Source organism: Notolabrus celidotus, chromosome 10 (assembly GCF_009762535.1).
Source record: "Notolabrus celidotus isolate fNotCel1 chromosome 10, fNotCel1.pri, whole genome shotgun sequence".
In the NCBI taxonomy this organism is placed as follows: Eukaryota; Metazoa; Chordata; class Actinopteri; order Labriformes; family Labridae; genus Notolabrus; species Notolabrus celidotus.
Window position 1 is genome coordinate 8,139,903 of NC_048281.1, and position 20,397 is coordinate 8,160,299.

General features: G+C 40.0%; 4 protein-coding genes across 6 annotated transcripts in view; all 4 read right to left on the reverse strand.

Moving 5' to 3' along the window:
* Nucleotides 1–10,339, reverse strand: part of hibch (3-hydroxyisobutyryl-CoA hydrolase) — a 31,686-nt gene extending 21,347 nt beyond the window's left edge. Inside the window, exons 1-6 of the mRNA XM_034693738.1 lie at nt 10,180–10,339; nt 9,870–9,912; nt 8,490–8,621; nt 7,835–7,919; nt 2,682–2,762; nt 2,510–2,562 (exon numbers count right to left, since the gene is read on the reverse strand). Of these exons, the coding sequence (XP_034549629.1) occupies nt 2,510–2,562; nt 2,682–2,762; nt 7,835–7,919; nt 8,490–8,621; nt 9,870–9,912; nt 10,180–10,211 (426 nt within the window). The 5' untranslated portion in view covers nt 10,212–10,339. The remainder of the gene's footprint in view (nt 1–2,509; nt 2,563–2,681; nt 2,763–7,834; nt 7,920–8,489; nt 8,622–9,869; nt 9,913–10,179) is intronic.
* On the reverse strand, nt 3,317–5,429 carry LOC117820088 (fibrous sheath CABYR-binding protein-like). Of its 2 annotated transcripts, none has more exons than XM_034693736.1 (2): nt 4,237–5,429; nt 3,317–4,125 (listed from the first exon to the last, which is right to left on the reverse strand). In XM_034693736.1, exons 1-2 carry the CDS (start codon nt 5,308–5,310, stop codon nt 3,403–3,405), a joined length of 1,797 nt encoding a protein of 598 aa, XP_034549627.1. In that variant the 5' UTR covers nt 5,311–5,429; the 3' UTR covers nt 3,317–3,402. The 2 variants fall into 2 exon arrangements, with proteins under 2 accessions (XP_034549627.1, XP_034549628.1); XM_034693737.1 differs by having other exon boundaries at nt 3,317–3,690; nt 3,850–5,429.
* Nucleotides 10,340–11,797: 1,458 nt separating the features above from the next.
* LOC117820417 (kininogen-1-like) lies at nt 11,798–13,054 on the reverse strand. Its single transcript, XM_034694165.1, has 4 exons — nt 12,986–13,054; nt 12,846–12,892; nt 12,394–12,764; nt 11,798–12,087 (listed from the first exon to the last, which is right to left on the reverse strand). The coding sequence occupies exons 2-4, from the start codon at nt 12,862–12,864 to the stop codon at nt 12,052–12,054; spliced, it is 426 nt and encodes a 141-aa protein (XP_034550056.1). The 5' UTR covers nt 12,865–12,892; nt 12,986–13,054; the 3' UTR covers nt 11,798–12,051.
* Nucleotides 13,055–14,496: 1,442 nt separating this feature from the next.
* Nucleotides 14,497–17,325, reverse strand: LOC117820236 (keratin-associated protein 21-1-like). 2 transcript variants are annotated; one of them, XM_034693954.1, is made up of 4 exons: nt 17,250–17,325; nt 16,858–16,898; nt 16,213–16,730; nt 14,497–14,779 (listed from the first exon to the last, which is right to left on the reverse strand). In XM_034693954.1, the coding sequence occupies exons 3-4, from the start codon at nt 16,545–16,547 to the stop codon at nt 14,683–14,685; spliced, it is 432 nt and encodes a 143-aa protein (XP_034549845.1). In that variant the 5' UTR covers nt 16,548–16,730; nt 16,858–16,898; nt 17,250–17,325; the 3' UTR covers nt 14,497–14,682. The 2 variants fall into 2 exon arrangements, with proteins under 2 accessions (XP_034549845.1, XP_034549844.1); XM_034693953.1 differs by lacking the exon at nt 17,250–17,325 and adding an exon at nt 17,047–17,066.
* Between the last annotated feature and the right edge of the window lie 3,072 nt (nt 17,326–20,397).

The window sequence follows — 20,397 nt, forward strand, 5'->3', positions numbered from 1 at the left end:
GACTAGCCTAAAGCTGAGAAAACAGTGCCACCAGCCTTCAGTCCTCCTTGCAGGTTAATGTCCACATGCTTGTACTGGTTCCTCATTGCTCTGGTGTAGTGGTTATATGTCAGTTTAACCAGAAACAGCCTATATACATCTTTATCTGCAATTACTAGATCAGCATACTGACAAACCACGCTGCGCTGAGATGCCATCAGTCATCTGTGCTTGTTTACATGCAGGTAGTAGAGCGTTATAGCATTATGGCAGCAGACGTTAACCAGAGCTACGGCCTGGCTAGTGGAGGGTGGTTACGCTTTAGTTTCAACACAACATGAGACTGGAATAGTGTGCTTAATATCCATAGTGTTTTTGATATCACCTACTTTTGGTTATGTGCACATATAAGGACGCCAGATTTTTGTGCTCCTGTCTACCTGTATGCTGGGCCATTTTCAGAGGTGTTATTGTATGCATAGTGTCCCTCTCTCACATGTTTTGGTCTCCACTATTGAGCCCTGGGAGTCTGTAAGACCAGGTTACAGCCCATGAGGAACAATCCCTGACACCCCATCCAATGGCTGACAAACTATCATAAAAGATAGAAATACAAAGTATCACTGAAGGAGTAAACATATACATAACAGTCTCTCTGCAAATAACACCGCCAACAAAAGACACATCTCATCAAAATATGAATATGAATCACATACTGCTTTGAAATAATTATAAAGAGATGAGAGAACACCACAGAGTTCACAGCACCCTGATGGTCAGGGCCGAGGTGCTGAGGTTCAATGCTCTGCAAAAGGCTGTTTGGTTTTCACACATCTGTGCACCGCAGGGACACACACACACACACACACACACACACACACACACACACACACACACACACACACACACACACACACACACACACACACACACACACACACACACACACACACAAACACACAAACACACAAACACACGATGAGTAATGACCCTAATAGATTTGGGAGCCTGTGAGAGACCTGAGGGGTTGATAAAAGTCAAGGTCATGAGACTGGAAACAGACTGACCTCAGAGTCTAAAACCACAGAGCTGATTCTGACAATATAATGACAGAGTCAATAAACCACAAACCTTACAACCCATGTTATTCCAGATAAATGAGCATTATTACTGCAGCTCTGTTAAATTATGGATCATGCTTATTATTGGTCAAAGGATGAGATTCAAATAAAACCACATTTTTAGGGAGTAACATGCTTTGTCACTCTTTATTTAAGCCAATCAGAGGACTTCCTGCCAAAAGCAGCAAGTAACAGTGAGAGACAGTTCACTACTGACACCTACAGGCCAATGTGAACTTACACTGCTCCTTACTCAACAGTGGAACCAAAACAAAACAAACAGGAGCCAAATCAAATTTTAGAATATCTAAAGTTTTGGAATGAACAGAGAAGGCTTAACCGAACTTGAAATATAAAGTCATATACAATCACTAGAAACAGGTAAATCCGGAAGAGCCTAGGAATGGAGGAAGATCATATTGGACACATGAAAAAAAGAAGTTGACTCATTATTTAGCAATCCAAAATTATGATTCAATTTGGAATAAATGGATAAAATGTATAACTCCTACACGAGCAGACTTTTATATTTCCAATAATATTTCATGCTCTCATCCTCCTCTTGACGGGAACAACAAAAACGTACTAGTTACATCTTAAATAATTTGCACATTGGTGTATACAAAATAAATGTATGCATACAATGTTAAAATCTGTAGTCCAGGTTTATATCTACACTACCTGTCCAAAGTTTGGAAACACCTTTTCAGTCATGGGTTTGTATTTATTTTAATTATTTGAAAAACTGCAGATTTATACTGAAGACATCAAAACTATGAAAGAACATATATGGAATTATTTAATGAACCAAAAAGTGTTAAACAAAGCAGAATATGTTTTATATTTTAAATTCTGTAAAGTAGCCCCCTTTTTCCTTCATAACAGCTTTGCACACTCTTGGTATTCTCTCAGTCTGCTTCATGAAGTGGTCTCCTGGAATGGTTTCTAATTAACATGAGCCTTGTCAAGAGTTCATTTGTAGAATGACTTGCCTTCTTAATGTGTTTGAGACCATCAGTTGTGTTGTTCAGAGGTAGGGCTAGTACACAATGGATAGCCCTATTTGACTACTGTTGTAATCCATATTATGGCCAAACCAGATTATTTGATAGTTTTGATGTCTTCAGTATTAATCTACAATGTTGAAAATAATTAAAATAAATAAAAAACATTGAATGAGAAGGTGTGTCCAAACTTTTGACTGGTAGTGTATGTATATACATTAAATATATGTGGGTATAGCGGATACAGCCATGCACCTCTTTCTTTACATTTGCACTAACATGTTCACAATAACTGAAAAAGGATTTGATTTAAGAATATTGCTTGTATTTATTTGGTTATTTTGCCCTTTCAAGTAAAAATATAAATAAATAATAAATAAAAATTAAAAAAATCAAAGTACTCACTCCTCCCATCGTAATCCCATCAATAAGAGCGATGTACGGTTTCTTGTATGTTCCTGAAGGACAAAATTAAAGATGTAGACGAGAAATAAATCTGACTTAAAATAAACAAACTGATAAAGTTCATGTGTCTCCATTCAATAGATAACACAGGTATAACTCTGAATAAACGTACCTATAGCATTGTTGAGAATGTACTCCTCACGGAAAAAGACTTCTGCAAGAGGGTCTCCAACTTTCCCCGCTTCTGTCACCGCTGAGAGAAGAAAACAGATCAAGTATTTTACCTACAGCCAGAAGGGAAACATTGTGACAGGCAAACCAGGCAAGAGTTTGGATCCCAACTTAACTCTAGGAACAGGTACCTGCTTTAAAAAGAGCTGCAGTGAGGCAGTAAAGCAACATCACTTACGATCACATACTGTAGAAAGTTATACCGTCATTGCTGCACAGTGAGAAAGGCTCATCTTTTAGTTCACACAAACCAACAAGTTTTGAGTTTAAAAATGTTAAACATTTGAAAAAGGAAGTACAAGACCAAACCTTTGTACCTCAAAAGAGCTTCTGATCAACCATTGTATGTTATATTTTCTGTGTCGAGTGTTTTTCTGGCTGTATGAAAATGTCTGCATGAAAACTTCTTGTCTTTAAAACCTTCAAACTCTCTAACATTGACAGAATCCCTGTTACAGCTTTAAAAATAGACCAACATGATGAAAAGCACCTTCAATAACCTGTCAGAGAACACCTTTACATTAGATTTCATTCATTCACTATATATTCAAGTGAAAATGACATCTGAAAACGGACTGCAGTGAAGCATGTTTATTTTTTTTAGTTTTTGAATGAACAATTATTTATAGGTATATGTCATTTATAATGACACTGATGATTGCTCAGTCGTCTTTGGGCAGGGTGCAGCAGCACAGCAACTTTCTGAGCCGCCTGAGGAACCTTTGGACTCTGGTCTTTGGGACCTTGACCTTGTCCTTGACCTCACCCTCCAGGACTGAAGCCGTGGCAGTGGCTACAGCTGGCAGGGTAGCAGGAGGCGATGAAGTCATTCCCACAGGGGACACTGGTGATGGTTCTTCTGGTACCTGGCTGATGGCAGGAGGTTTTTCTTCATGGATCACAGGAGGTTGCACACTAGCAGGTCCTTCGCTGGTCTTCACATCACAAACCTCACCCTCCAGGACTGAGACCATGTTTGGTGGTTCAGATGGCAGGATATAGGGAGGTAGTGGAGATGGCACTACAGCAGAATCTTCATCAGGATCAACAGGTGTTGGATGGTCCAGCATGGCAAGTTCTTTTTCTTTGGTGGACTGCTCATCCATCACCTCATCCTCCAGGACTGAGACCATGTTTGGTGGTTCAACTGGCAGGATATAGGGAGGTAGTGGAGATGGCACCACAGCAGGATCTTCATCAGTATCAACAGCTGTTGGATGGTCCAGCATGTCAGGTTCTTGTTCTTTGGTGGACTGTTCCTCCATCACTTTATCCTCCAGGACTGAAGCCAGGTCAACAGCAACAGCTGGTAGGATAGCAGGAGGTGATGGCGTTAGTTCCAAAGCAGAGTCCTGTTCTTTGGATGGTTCCTCCTTGACTTCATCCTCCAGGTCTGAAGCCAGGTCAACAGCAACAGCTGGCAGGATAGCAAGAGGTGATGGCGTTAGTTCCAAAGCAGAGTCCTGTTCTTTGGATGGTTCCTCCTTGACTTCATCCTCCAGGTCTGAAGCCAGGTCAACAGCAACAGCTGGCAGGATAGCAGGAGGTGATGGAGTTCGTAACACTGCAGAGTCTGGTTTGTCAGATGGTTCCTCCTCCATGACTTCTCCCTCCAGGACTGAAACCTTAACTGGAGGTTCAGCTGGCAGGGTTACAGCGGGAGCTGGGATTTGTGTGGCCTGGTTTACATCTGGCTCCTTGACCGCAATGAGGGTACGAGGATGAGCAGCAGGGATGACAGTCTGCGTTCGAGGCTCAAACAGCTCACAGATGGAATTGGCAGTGAACCAGGTGAGGATCTTTAGCACCTCAGCCTCGAAGGAGTTCAGCTTCCTCCTCAGGGTGTCCGCTGTGTACATCTGTCTGACCTTTTTGTCGATCTGGATGACCATCTGATCTCTCACAGACTGAGAGAAGGTGACTTTCCGGAGGGTTGACGACAGTGTTGTGGAGACACGATCCAGCACAGCTTTGGTGACTCCAACAGCCATCTCACTGAGCTTCTGAGATGGCATTTCTCTGGGAATGGGTCCTTTTGGTCTCCAAAAGCCTTGCAGGACTTTTGGAACCACATTCAAGACCACATCCTGAGGGCCAAGTTGTTTGGGCCCAGGTGCCCTTTGATGCTGCTCCACAAGAGTCCCAGCATACTCCCATGCTTTCCTGACGACCTTGGGGTGCTTAAAGGAGGCAGGTATGCTGGCTGGTGAGTCGAGGAGTCTTCTTGCCTCAAACTCGACGTCCCGCTTCAGCATGCTGGTGTTGACCTCCCAAACCAGGTGGAGTAGAGGCTTGACATCATTGTCGAAATCCTCCATCTCAAACTCCCACAGCTGGATTCTCGTAGTGCTCTTGCTGTCCTCCACCAAGAGGTCAATCATGGCCTCAGCAGTCAGCTCAGATGGAAGCTTGTTTCTCTGCTGAAGATGGAGGAGCTCGACCATGAAAGCCACCTTGGTTTTGTATGACTGAACATGCCAGCAGATCTGCTTGGCACGCTCATAAATGGGTGTGTCAAACAGCACCCTGATCGGTTTGTAAATACCGTTACTTGCTTCAATGAACTCCATGAGTAAAGGGAAAATACAACACAGTAGCTCAAACAAAAAACGATCTCTATCTCTCTCTAATCTCCAACTAACAAACCCACAAGCTCCAACAGGATTGAAGTCCTGGTTTAAAGCCTGCGCAGGATATCTTCAGGACTGTGATGTCACAGCGAAACATTCTACTGATCAACTCATGCATTCCACCTCTTATCGCCATGGCAACAACACAGAAAGGTGGACTGTAGCTGAACATGTTCTATATCTACAAGTACAGCTAATTCAAAACTTCATTGATTCATCTTTATATGACAAAGTGATAATAAGTCCCACTGCAACCGAGCCACACACAATAAGAGAGTATTTATTGTTGAAACTGTCCTCAGGGGAAAATTACGCCCGCCCCAAAACCACATATATCTACCCTCTAAAGTCGTCTAGGTGCTGCAGAAATGATCAGAACAATGAAGTCAGATGAGAATGTTAAAGAGCAGCAAATAAAGAGGAGATAAGTGTGGGTGGATGGACGATAAAACAGACACAAGGATTAGGGTTAGGGTTGGGGAGACATGTATCTTGGAAAGTATGGTCATGATTTTCACAAACTTAAACTCTGTGTTTATGTTTGTTGCCACAATGATGAAGCTCCTCCAGCCTTAAAGATGAATAAAAATCTCTATAAACCAAAACAAAATCATCATCATCATCAACCCTTATTTATACTCAAGAGATCATTGAGGGGTTACAGTTACAGTGACATTTAAAAAACAATCAACAAGGCATCAAGAGTATCAAAGTTATCAAATAGGGTCATTTGTGATTTGGAGATAAAAACAATTAAAAGATAAAATAAAATAATACAAATAAAAGGAGATGTATGGGATTGACTATAAAAGGCCTAAAATATGAAGGGACTGTTGATTAAATTGATACAATAAAGATATACAGGTAAACCTAGCTAAAACAGTTACAAAGCGGGGTTGAAAGGTTGAAAATAAAGTTTCAAAATTGTCCAAAGGGTAAATTCCCTTTAATTCAAGGAGTCAGGAGCAGAGTTCTGACCGAACTCGGGGAACATGCAAAAGCAGCTGGTTTTTGAGGTGCGAGTCTGATATAAACGGTCTGGGTAATTAAGAAGTTCAGTGAGGTATGGTGGTAATTTTCCTAAGAAAGCTTTATAGATAAAAAGATGCCAATAAATATTTCGTCTTTCATGGAGAGAGGGCCAGCCAACCTTATGTAAAGAATACACCGATGTGTGTTTAATGGGATCACCTGTAATAAATCATAATGCAGAGTGATAAATGGAGGCGTTTGAGGGTTGAGGATGGTGCGTTTCTGTAGATTATGTCCCCATAATCCAAGACTGACATAAAAACAGCCTCCACAACCCTCTTCCTACAAAACATTGGAAATATAGATCCGTTTCTATAGATATAGCCGACTTTTTGTTTTACAACCCTTAAAATAAACATCTTAGCCCATCAGTATCAAAACAAACTCTGATGCAGACATTACAGCTCATCTTGTGATTGCTAGCTTAGTCGATGTTTTTCAGCAATTAAAGTCATATAGACCAAAACATGTGTCAAAATAGGACCAGGTTCATAATCACAGACTTCACCTTTAATTAATACATCTCAATCTTTCCAACAATCTTTTTTTATGCCTAGCAATGTGGGTTTGGAGCTTAAAGCATACTAAACCTGAACCACAGAGGTGTCACATCATAAATATGTTAGGACTTTAGCTTTCAACTGCTGTCATGATATTCGACAGGCATAGAATGTTTACTTCTTAATGTATCATTTTAGAGGGAATGGAGGGATAGCTATGTAAGACTCTTATCTAATCCAGTCTCTTAGTACCATCCATTCTCTCCATGAATTGCAGGCATTTTAATATTAATAAATTGTAAAAGAGGAGGAATGCTTTTCAAAGTTTGTTTATGGAGAGTATAGGACAGTGGATAGAGGAGGAAACAGAGAGAGTGTGGGGAACGACATGCAGCAAAGCACAGCAGGTTGTAATCAAACTCAGCCCCCCTGCTAGCAGGACCACAGCCTCTGTGCGTGGTGCATGATTTTACCACCAAGGCAAACCGGCGTCTCAAAGAAGAGGAATCATTTTCAATTTAAGTGTGCAGAATATCCAAAACGTTTACATAAGCACTCACCTAAAAAAACAGTCTTCACCCAAAAACATTCAGAAGCACGAAATCACTGCTGCACTCTGCTTTGCACCGGGTGTAAGATCACACACTCCTACTGCACTTCACATAAAACCAGCACATCACCACCGCCTCCACAGAGTTAAAACACTTTATCATCTGGTAAACTAAATATCAAGTCTTAAAGAATCCTGGAAATACCCCGAGAAGAACTGTACATGTTTAAAAGGAAATTTTACAAGATTTTTTTGTGAAGTAATTCCTTACACTGACACTGAATAACTTCTGTGGCGAGAGTGAAACACCAGTCTAAACATGAGTGTCCTAGATTGGGGTTAATGAATGCCAGTGACAAAAACCATGAAGGCTGCTGCTCACCTCTGATATCTCCACCAGCACAGAAAGCTTTCCCTCCAGCTCCTTTGATGATCACGATGTCAGTGTCACTGCAACTTTCCCATTTCTATAATCAGAGACAAAATGAATTTGAAAATGCTGAAAATATTTGTGAAATTATCATCGAAAAAAACAAAAATTGTATTAATTAGGATCAGACAGTTTCAGCACCACTGTTTCAAACAAAAGCTCAGAGTAACACCTCTACTCATATCACCAAAAGCAAACACTGATACCCTCAACTATTTATCATCACAACTTGTTTACATGTCAGCGTCTTCCCCCTCCTTTAAGTATGTGATCTGTGAAGATTTAAGGGACACTAGACTTGAAGGAAAATTAAACTTGTGCCTTCCAAAAGCAGCAATACTGTGATAAATAATTTGTATGAATCCTCTGGTCTCCATTTAAAGTGTCTTTGTTTGGAAATGTGTAAGAGTCTGAGTCTTTTCCTACAAAAAAAGTCAGAAATAAGATAAACAAATCCATCTCAGGATCGGGGCACTTTAACTCTAACAGACACAGAGGCAGCCGTTAACCCTCAGTGAACATGCTGCTGTAATACACAACCCCCGACACACTCAGGGCCTTGACATCTGCCCCAGTTAAATCCTGTATTAACAGACTCTGCACATACCTTGAGCTGAGGGTAGATCTGTCTGATCATGGTCATGTTGAGGGCGTTCAGGACTTTGGGTCTGTTTACGGTGATCACACCTGCGTTCCCCACTTTCTCCAGGAGAACCTCGGGTTCCACCTGACTCGACATCTGATCACAAACAGAGACAAGAGGACTAATCTGTAGAAGTCAGTTTTTATAACCATGATGTAACATTTGACTCAGTTTGCTGTGTTTTACCAGGACTTTTACACTTGCTGCTTTTCAGGGAATAAGGACCCAGAGTTCAAATAACACACCACACCAATACAGACACAGCTTAAACAGTCATAATAGTTTGTTGATTCAATGTACTGGGATCCATATTTCAAATTCTGTAGACTCATTTGTTCATATGTCGACCTGTCAGAATGATTTCAGATAGTAGTAACTCTTATATCCCTCATATACCTTACATTTAAATCAGAAGCATTGACTTACACTGTGGAGCATCAGTACATAATGTTTGACACTTGAAAATCACAGACAACAATGTTCAAAGTTGTGACATTTGCCTCATGCAGAGCTTTGAGAGCTGAATGAGGACAGAAATGTCATCAATATTCCTGCAGAAGTCCTGTTCACCCTGTCTAACGTTATTTTCAATGGAAATGTTCACTCTAATGTGAATTATTAAAATTAATCTGGCAAATGTTTTCCCTTCATCCTGAAATGAAAAGTTCATATAAATATCAATTCATCCCGCAAGTAGGGTGATAAGAATCCACTGCTATGGAAGCGTTATCAACCATTGAATTGGAGGGTCCACTGTTTTAGCTGTAGAAATAAATTTTTCTTGTTTATGTCTTGTTGGCCAGGTAATAAAGGAGATAATGTATAGTGAGCTGGTGGTTATGCAAATAAGAATCCTAACAGGGTGAGCAGGACCTCAACTTGAGGCAGAAGGGTTTGTCTCACCCTGAGGAGATTATGATTTGCATAACCACCAGCTTACTATATATCATCCCTTTGTGCATATTAGAAACAACTCACAGTTTCCTCTAGCTGCTGTTCTTCATGTTTTACAATAACACATGTGTCTGCAACGAATCCCTATTGACTCCAAAATGTATCCAAATAACTAATTTTGTGTGTGAGAAAAAGCATTGCTTCTTTAAATGAAATTATTTTCCCATACTGCAACAAACTCAGGCTTTTATCACGTGTGTATTGTAGAGGTTAACATCCTGATTATGATGAATTTGGGATTAATACCACAGACTTAATGTTTGCTTATGCAACTCTTTTTTTCATTGCAAAATTGATGCTTTGAATTTTCTTTGTCTTCTAGGTTGAAAAACAAACATAAATCTAGCGTATACACAATAAACTGTGTTGGTACATGAGGGTTTTGCTCACCATATGGCCCTTGATTCGCTGTAACCTGCAGAGGGACCTCAGTCTGCAAACAGCAAGCAGAGAGAGGGGATTGTTAATGTTACCTGTACAACCTAAACAGATCACCTGATATAAGTGTACGTTCACATTAACAGTGCAAGGAGGTGACCTTTAATTCCAACATTAATACCTTTAACACTAACTTATAGAACCAAACATCGAAATGACTTACTCCCACCTCATCCTAGTATGTCTGACATTTCAAGAACTACAAAATACCAGCAAACAGATGACGTTATTATACATGTTTACCAGGAGACGTGCCACATACCTGTAGGCCGAAGTGAGAACAGTTAAGGACATAATTATAGTTTGTTTGCAGTAAGGGCGTCTGAAGAGAGGCTTCCCTGTCAGGTGTGTGTTGCTGCTCTCCTTGCTCTTTCCCCTGTAGTTTCTGCAGCTACTTCCTGAAAGAGAAACCAAGAGTCCTGATTGGTCAATACGGTGACCTAACGGAGGGCGTACACACCACCGAGGAAGCCTCAGCCTGTGCTCTGTTTCTGGAACGCTATGCTGCCGCTTCCCCCTGCCGGGGAGAGGAGCTAATACCACTACTGTGTTTGTCATTTGGACTGTATTTAAAGCGTCAGAATCAGAATTCATCAACAGCAGACACGAACGCCTCATTGGAAGGATTTCATCTGCTGTGGGCGGACAGGATACAGGAGAGCAAGACTGAACTGACTGGTGAAGAAGGCCAGCTCAGTCCTGGGTCCTGTGGAGGTGGTGGCTGACAGGAGAATTATGGGCAAGCTGTCGTCTCTGATGGACATTTTTAAAAAAATGTATATATAATCTTGCACTGTATACCTTCTTGTTTGCTGCTGTAACTCTGTGACTTTCCCCGTTGTGGGACGAATAAAGGAGTATCTTATCTTATCTTAAAGAAAGTATGTAAATGCATTCACTTTGTATTGCACTAGTTAAAGGTAGAGTGTGTAGATTTTTTAGCAGAACAGACAGAAATGGAATATAATAATCATAAGTATGTTTCAATGAGGTTATAATCACCAGTTTGTTCACTTGGAATGATCCCTTTATATTTACATAAGGGGAGGGACCCCTTCCATGGAGGCTGCCATCTTGCTCTGCAACATTTCTACAGCAGCACAGAATAAACAAACTATATACACTGTGCATATTTTTTTAAATAAAGATTACTTGATAAAGGAAGGATCACACTTCTCATGCATCACAGGAGCTTCTTTTCCAGGGATTGAGCAATACCGTTATATACTCCCCTTTCTACACTGTACCTTTAAATGTTCTCACGTTGTTTCAAAACTTTTTGGTTACTTTTGTATTTCATATTTCTTTGCTAATTTTAACAACTCCATATTGAACTTTGACCTTCTGTCTGCTGTAGTTACCGGCGACTAACAAGATAAAACGAAAAACTTTACAAGTAAACTTTGAAATTTATTACAATGTAAAGATTAAGATTAAGATTAAATAGTATATATAGTTGTCTGAAATAGCTTTCTCAAATAACGGCAACACAAAAAATGCAACTTGAACCTCATTTTACATGCAACATGTTAGAAAGTATTGAAATACATGAGTTTATAATCTTTGTTTAGCTATAATTTCTAGGTCTGTCATTTAATTAAATGGTATTCTACTTCTACTAGACCAAGTAATATTGCTCTTCAAAGATAAGTCATCTTAAAATCTCAACTCTAGATGTCAACATGAATAACTGTTTTATGACACAAGCCTTGAAAATGAGATTACAGTGACTGCAGCGCCAGCTCCAGGGTTTACAGTACTGATAGGACCAAGGTGTGGCTCATAGTCCACCTCTGGGCAAATACACCTTAGTTGCAATAGCAAAAGAGACAGAGACCTATATTATGAAGCATGGGCACAAAATACAAAAAAGTAGAAGATTGCATTTTGATTGAATAGTGAAATTAGCACCTTTATTATTCTCACAAACACAGTCATGGATACAATAAGGTCTGTAATGCCTCTCTTCATCAAAATAAGGAGATTTCAGGAGAAGCTCTTCCTATGGTTAGTGGGATACAATTTTAAAATGCAGTTTTTGAAACAGAGACATTTTAAAAGATTATATAGAAACATGTAAGCAGTAAAATAATAATCCCAATGTTTGATAAAGGGACGAAGGTTTCAGATGCCTCTAGTCCGAGTCGCTGCTGCAGGAGCTGCTGGAGGACTGCAGATGAGATAAAGACAACACAGACACATTAATCTGACACTTACATATTCTTAAAGCCTGTAAAGGTTAAATTAAAGCTGATGTTTTTACAGTAAATGTAAGATTATATGAATAACAAGCTGTATCCATCTTGTTTCTCGACTCAAGGTTTAAATAGTTTGCAGATTTGGGATGATAAAAGAGCAATACTTTGATTCTTCTTATTCATTTCTTTTCGCTCTATGATTTTTGGTTTTCAACTTTGTATCTGTTGCAGATAAGACCAACACAATCTAAATCATAGAGAAGCCGACTTAATCTTACCCCGTGACCGTCCTTTCCTTTCTTGTGACATTTTCCGTGTTTGTGTCCATCCTTGTGCTTGTGCTTGTCCTTTTTGTGTTTCTTCTTGTCTCCATGTCCATGTCCATGTCCAGTGCACGGTCCATGCCCGTGTCCATGCCCATGTCCTTGGCCATGGCCGTGGCTGTGGTCATGACCGTGGCTGTGGCCGTGGCTGTGGTCATGCCCGTGTGCCTGGCCTTGACCTGGGCAGCAACCAGGTCCAGGTCCGTGTCCATGGTGGCCTCCATGTTGGCCGTGGGGCTGAGGAGGGTAGACAGGTGGAGGGGCAGTCCCTGGAGGATACTGAGGGTATCCCCCTAGCTGGTTTGGGTAACCAGGGTACTGGTTTCCTTAAGAGGAGAAGAAAAGAGAAGTTGATTATAATACTGTTAAAAGTCATCATTGTATCTGAGAGTGGATTTGATATTTACCTTGGTTGTGCCCGTACATTTTATCTCTCCAGATGAAACTACAGATACTGAAAGCAAAAAAAGAAACACCTTAAATGAATGAACACACAGGTACAAACTGCAGAGTTTCAGATCCTCAGCAGAGATTTGAGTTGACTTACTGTGAGCTGGAGAGCAGGTCGACTGGCACAGCGGTCACCTGCTGCTTGCTTTTATGTTCAGACCACCTCACATGATTTTGGGCAGAGTCTTAACTCCCACATTTCTGCCTTGTGACATAAATGGGTGTGTGTGTGTGTAATCTTTAACATTCAGTCAATACGGCTATAAACAGACAAAGATATGGACAAACACACACACCCCTTTACAATCATCTGTAAGAGTCTATTTAAAACTACAGCTCATCCTTTTCTGAGAGAGTTTTAAACTTTTGGAGTCAAAGTTTTAATACAATTTGAGTCTTTTTCATGTTTTATGATCTTCTCCCCCCTCACACTGGACTAAATATCTAAACCATGTACACTGTGGTTGCACTTGGTACTTTAAATACATTGCATCATAATCCAATGACTACTTGAATGACCATGCTGCTAAATTTTGTTGAAGATTGTAAATTAACCATATCTTGAATCTTGAAAAGTTGACTCTCTGCTCATATTCTTACGCAACACTTCAGGAATGGTTCATATCTGGATCACAGAGGACACCATGACATCATGTCGTCCCTGTTGGGACTTGTTCTGGCTGACATGAGGAGTGGTCACATCATTTTTACAATAACATTCCTGTTAATACAATTGGAGGTGAAAGGTTTCTTCAAAGATCACACTTAACTGCAGAAAAACTGAATGCTTTGTATACAGAGATTATTTTTTGAGAGCTTGAGGTTGAAGGAAACAACAGCCAACCAACCAACCAACCAACCAACCAGCCAACCAACCACCCAACCTACCAACCAACCACCCAACCAACCAATCAACCAACCAACCAACCAACCAACCAACCAACCAACCAACCAACCCAGACATAGGTACAATCAAGAAAGAAGTTTCAATAAGTAAAATAAAATAAAATAAAATAAAATAAAATAAAATGAAATAAAATATCATATAATATTATCATATAATCAAAACGTATATATACATATTTAAAATGCTTTTTGTTTTCCAGGCTCTAAGATGACTTTGCAATACCTCATTTTAAAACGTTTACAAATATGCACCAGGCTGTTCAGCCTCAGTGTAATGTGCAAAAACTTAGAGCAGCTCTGTTTTGTTCTGATTTTTATTCCCTAATCTGTGCGTAACAGATTACACGGGGTTAATTCAGCACAAAAAATGTCATGAAGTCAGATTTACAGCTGAGCACGTGTTTGATTATGCACGTGATTATAACTGGATTGAAGTGAATGTGCAAGGGCACTGCAGGGTGGGTACAGCTGTAAACACTGCTGAACAAAGGTCCTCATTCATCACTTCCTGAGTAAGTACAGATAATATAAATTCACACAAATAGGTAACACCCACAGTATGATAATCATCAACTGTGAGGTTAAAATATGAGTCAAAAACTGTCTGTTTGAGATCACTTCATTATGACTACTGGAAACCAGTTTTTGATGATATCACAAAATGGTTGTTAATGATCACAAAGAAAGACTGACAAACCACACTGCAGGTATCCAGTAACATGTTTATTCTGTTTTATTGGCGTAAATGTATACAAGGCCGTAAAGTTAATGACGGCTTAATCTGACTATAAAAAACATTCACTGTCGTCTTTTACGGCCCTGCATTTGTAAAAGAAAGCAAACAAACAAACACAATAAAACTCAAGTAGTTTAGATGAACTGATTATTTTACAGGAGGAAGGACTCCGGTCGAAACATGTTGTTTGTCCTCCAATCAAGAAGTCTTCTTCTAGTCTGAGTCGCTGCTGCAGGAGCTGCTGGAGGACTAAAGGGAGGAAAAACAGAAATACTTTAGTTAAATGTAAGATACAAAGTCTCTCTCATTCATGCAACATCTAATTCCATTATTGTGCCTTTGTGTAAACATAAATATTGAGATCTGTTCATTTATCTACTCCCCACGATAGCATTTCTCCTTTTGAACTCATTTTACTGGTGTGCTGCTACTGTTACATTAACCCGTTGTATTAAATGCTTGATTCTGATTGGTCATAACCCCATAACAATGGTGATTGATTCTCATCAACAAATTCAACAACCTGATCTTCATATCAACACAAATCAGTCTAAGAAGTTTGGCAGATTTCACCTTTGCCTGTTGACACTGTGGCAAAACACAAGTTTTCAGAAGGATCAGAAAGCAGCACGGAGGATATTATTAATGTTACATTTGATTTATCTGGACAGCACAGAACATTTTCCTTCACAGTCCTATAACTCTGCCAAAGCTCAAACCATGTTGCCATTTGTGTTTTCTTCAAGTCTGTTTTCTTCAATTTGGTCGACGTCTCTTTCACTCTGCAGCTCCTGAGTGTTTAAACCTCACTCAGTGGTTTCTGCTCTCGTCTCTTGTGCTAGTGACTGATCAGCCCATAAGCCTTCAATCTAAAGTTTGTGCTCTCCAAATTGATTAAGGGTAATATTAAAAACACCTTTTCCATGTTGCTCACTGCTGCTATTTGAATGTGATGTTTTGGCTTAAAGGAAGAGGTAAAATCATAAAGAATATACTCCTTTCTTCAGATTTATTTAATTTGTGACGTGTGATCAAGTTGTCCCTAGGGTTTTGACCAATCAGAGTAAGGTATTTAACACAGCTGGCTGTACAATCATATGTGAGAAAGCAGGGTTATAAAACAGTTTAATGCTCTTTTAGCAGAGCTTTCATATTGTACTGAACTGATTTACATATACACTAGTATCTGACTAATAAGGATCAATTACAAGTAGAATAAGTTATTACGTCCTTGAATATTTGGATTTGGAAATAAACAGTTATTACTGTTCTGTGGAGAAAACTCTCATCCTGATTTTCTTTAAAGGTCAAATGTATTTCTCACAGTAAACAAAGGCTGTCACTGCAGCATGCTGGGAATGTCTGACACTTACAGAGCAGCAGCACCAACATGAATTAAAATAACTACACAGAAATAATCAATCTTCATTCCTATTCATCTGGTTTGCTTTTGTTTCCTTAAAGTGCATCAGTCTTAATAACACTGTTTCATTACCAGAGAAAACTCCTCACAGGAGCTCAGTCCAGCATTTTGTATTATTTCTTCAAAGGCAGCAGCCTCCTTCATCATGTAGTTATGTTTTTTGTTGGTAGGGGGGGTTAGAGTATTGACTGTGGTACAATTAAGAGACACCATCAAATGAACTTTACTATAATAAACAAACAAACAAACTGAACCTTACCCCGTGACACTTCTTGCCTTTCTTGTGGCAGTGACCATGCATGTGACCGTGCCTGTGCCTGTGCCCACGTCCATGTCCGTGTCCGTGTCCATGTCCGTGCCCATGTCCATGTCCATGCCCATGTCCATTTCCATGCCCATGCCCATGTCCATGATGTCCACGCCCACGCCCACGCCCAAAACCACGCCCAAAACCACGCCCAGGAAGCGCATACCCGTGCCCATGATTACATCCATAATCACAACCATAACCACAACTATGCCCATGATTGTGGCCATGGCTGTGACCATGATCATGCCCATGGTGATCATGACCATGACTATGACCATGTCCATCCCCACAACCAGTCACTGGTCCATGACTATGTCCTCCATGTGAAGGATATGCAGGTGGACAGGGCTGAGGAGCACAGGGCTGGGGTGCGCAGGGCTGAGGAGGGTACGGCTGAGGAGGGCAGGGCTGGGGCGGATACTGTGGGTATCCTGGCTGAGGATTAAAGCCAGTGGGATACTGGTTTCCTGGTTGAGCACAAGAGGTTTGGTTGAGCTTTTTATTTTTCAATTTCATTTAAATCGTTGCTTGATAAATTTTGTTAGGTTAAAGTCAGAGTAAAGTGAAAATAGTCTCATTAAATGAGTTATTTACCTGAATTTTGCCCCCACATTTTAAATTTGTAGATCCAAACCCTGAAACAGAAAACAAGCTTTATGTAAAATAATCCCCTCTTTATGTAACCCAGAAAATACTGTTATGAAAAAGAATGACGCATTTAAACAGCGTGCAGAAAATACAGTTGCTAATGTCACAACAGGCAAAGCAGTTTAGGAGTATTACATCATGCATCAACTACTTTGGAGAAAGCTTCCCGTCACTGGGATAAGGCTTACTGAGAAAAACAGGGTGCTGAAATATTTAAATACAGTTAACAGAAGTAGTATGTGAAAGCAAGAAGATCAATCTTTGAATAAAACGTATACTCAAACGTACACAGTACATATTTTTCTCTGGTAATTACGCCATCATAGGAGGGAACTTACCGTGTGCTGAAGCGCAGTTCCAAAAAAACAACCCTCAGCTGGCTCTGCTTCCTTTTGTTGATGGAGCCACACCTCAGACTAAAATGAATCCAATGGCAATCATCAGGGGCAGGGCCCGAAGCTCACCACATCTGTTTGAGCTGTGACCACACTCTAGATTTTGTTGTCATCAGGATTATGTACAACAATATTAATAATGTCTTTGCCTCAATGTGGCACCAAATAATGTGTTGTCAAAACATTGTGTTATGCTTTACAGAACACATTTTCACATTTTACAAACAATGTTGCCACAAATCAACAAGTTTTTTTATTTTTTTATTTTTGACCTCCATCAGCTTTGTGTTTACTAATGTATCAAAATGCTTCCTCTTCAGTCACCTTACGTCCTGATTAGCTACCGTATCCTTCCAGGTGACAATCCACAGTGTCTGTGCTCGGCCGTCCCCAGGGTTCCCTTCACACAACAGGATATCTGATTTTAGAAATTTAACATGTTTAATAATTAATATTAGAAAATCGGTGCAGCTCCGATATTATTCCAAGCAGATCAGGGAAACTAAAAGTACTCTTGACATACCTCACACCACAGGAAATGAGTGCAAAACAGGCCTGATTATCTTAAAGCCTGTACCTCGCTTAATCTGATTTCAATGTTGAAATTAGGTTGAAAACTTAATGAAGTCAAGTCTTGATGTCAAATAACAAATTCTAACTACCTTTCAACATGTTAAAATACTAATATGACATCATCATGTCAGGAAACACATTTTTCTCTTGATAATTTGTTTATTTCAGAGTTGAAAGGAGGACAGTAATGACTACTATGGCTGCATTTCTAACAAGTCAATTTCCACAGGATGGGAAATCTGGTCTTTGCAAGGATTCAATTTCAAGACATTTTTATTATCTCGATTTTTATCCAGGAGAATGGGAGGAGTGGAACCAAAATCATACCCAACAAAGCAGAAACACACACTGTGTTTCCTCTGTCAGACAGAAATGCAAAACAGTATTACATCCTACACCACCATCTCTTCTGATCCAAGGCCCATGAAGGTCTATGATTGTTCAACTTTCTGTAGATTTTACAACGCATCAAAGTGAAAGAGGCCAGAAACACAGCTTCATATTATCCAAATGTGTAAACAGCTGATCAAACCAGCCAATCAACCTGAATGTCTCACCTGTCAGAACAGAGCGAGACTGAAGCTGCACGTGTGAAGAGAACTCATCAGTCTTTGTTTTCACCATGAAATTTATTGCTTGAGTTTTTGCTTCATAGTCTGTGAAACCAAACGTGTCTTATTACATGAGATGAAAGCTCGCTTACATGTGCAGAGTTTTGAATGTGACATTGAGTTATAGGATAATTTGATTCTTGCATTAGAAGCAATAACAAAGGTTTGCAGATGTTTCTCGTCATCATCCAGGAGTCTTCATTTAATCGGAGTCGCTGCTGCTGCTGCTGCTGCTGCTGCTGCTGCTGCAGGAGCTGCTGGACGACTGGAGCAGAGACGTAGAAAAGACAAAAGAAAAGAAAAAGAGACAAAGAGTTGGGATTAGTTTGTCTATTATAAATCAATTTTACTGTCAGCAGAGAGGAAGTGGATTGTGTCCTAGGCTCTATTCACACATGCACAGAACTCCCAAAAGTTTCCTGTTTGGACTGCATGTGTGAACCCAAACTGCTTAGATTTTCACCCCGACTTTACCACAACCTTTTAACATATTTTAAAAGTTCATGAACAATTTGGTCTGTGTTGAAACAGTCTGTGGGAAGCTTTGGACATACGTCTTATCTTAAGGAAATTAATACAAGAAGGTTTGGATGTTGCTTCTCAGTTGAATTACTTTATACGTTTATCTTTTTAAATACAATATGACATCTTTCAGAAGCGTCAGGGTTAGTAGTCTTAATGCATTTTTTTAAGTGGAGACAGTGAGAGTAAATAAATATGTTCATTTGTCAAATAAAAACCTGGATCCATGTCTGCCTGGCTGACACCTAATAATTCAACAAGATAAATATTAGATAGAGATAAAATAAAAGTTGCACCCAATAAAACTGTCTCAGTCTGTTCTGAGTTAACATTAAAAACATCTTCAGTGTCTGTGATCTGCACAGGTTGAATGACACAATCTTTCAAAGCTTCACATCTGAGTTCAAATAAAACTGACTTCCTGTTTTTAATTTAAACTTAGCAGAGTCTCACCCCGTGGCAGTCCTTCCCCTTCTTGTGGCACTTGCGGTGTTTGTGTCCATTCTTGTGCCTGCGTTTACGTTTCGGACCACATCCTTGTCCTTGCCCACCACCGTGTCCATGACCGTGTCCTCCTCCTCCTCCTCCTCCTCCGTGTCCATGTCCATGACCATGACCATGGCCATGACCATGGCCTCCCCGGCCACAGCCCCCTCCTGTAAGAAGTCAATACTTTGTGAATAGGAAAGTCAAATATGTAGGAAGAAAGAGGTTTGGGTAAAGAGGATTTCATTTACCTTTGTTTTTATGCATTTCAAACCCTCAGGCCTGAAATTAAAAAGAAAACATTAAAAGATTAAAATCACAGCAGCAGACAGACGTATGGATGTCCTCGAGGGCACAAAGATACAAGTGATCCATTTTCTGATTCTGACCTCCAGTGTTTTTCTGTACCGTGACACTGGCGGACAAAGAACAGCTGAATATTTTTGCCATTTTTATCTTATCTTCATATACGAAACTTTGAAATCAAGTAAAAAAACAAAGCTGGAGCTGGAGAAAGCAAGATCATTTTGCTTGTTTCTGAACATAAATAAGAGACAAGTCTTCGTCTTTGCAACTACTCAAGCTTAAAGTCGTTTTACCAAAAAATCAACAGAATTTCTTTCATTACGTGGTCCCCTCAGAAGCAAGCACCTGAGCTAATTGATTACAATAAGACAAAAACACTTTCAGGTCAGGAAAAACTGCTATAAATTATCTAAAATACCCCAAAACTGCAGTCACGCTCTGCAAACGTAAGCTTTTAAAATCAATTAAAGTCAAAGAGCTACAGATCATCAGCCGGTGAACTTACTGCGAGCCCGACAGTCAGATCCACAGACGCAGATTCCACCTGCAGCTGCTTTTATGTGAAGCCACACCTAAACAAAGATACGGTCACC

Coding starts and splice junctions, on each gene's coding strand:
- LOC117820417 (XM_034694165.1), bottom strand. Junction 12,088..12,393: donor AAGGAAAGGACGGTCACGGG/GTAAGATTAAGT, acceptor TCTCATCTGCAG/TCCTCCAGCAGCTCCTGCAG.
- LOC117820088 (XM_034693736.1), bottom strand. CDS start 5,310: ATGGAGTTCATTGAAGCAAGTAACGGTATTTACAAACCGATCAGGGTG. Junction 4,126..4,236: donor ACCTGGCTTCAGACCTGGAG/GATGAAGTCAAG, acceptor TCAGACCTGGAG/GATGAAGTCAAGGAGGAACC.
- LOC117820236 (XM_034693953.1), bottom strand. Junction 16,731..16,857: donor AATGTGGGGGCAAAATTCAG/GTAAATAACTCA, acceptor GTGCTCAACCAG/GAAACCAGTATCCCACTGGC. Junction 14,780..16,212: donor AAGGCAAGAAGTGTCACGGG/GTAAGGTTCAGT, acceptor TCCTCCCTTTAG/TCCTCCAGCAGCTCCTGCAG.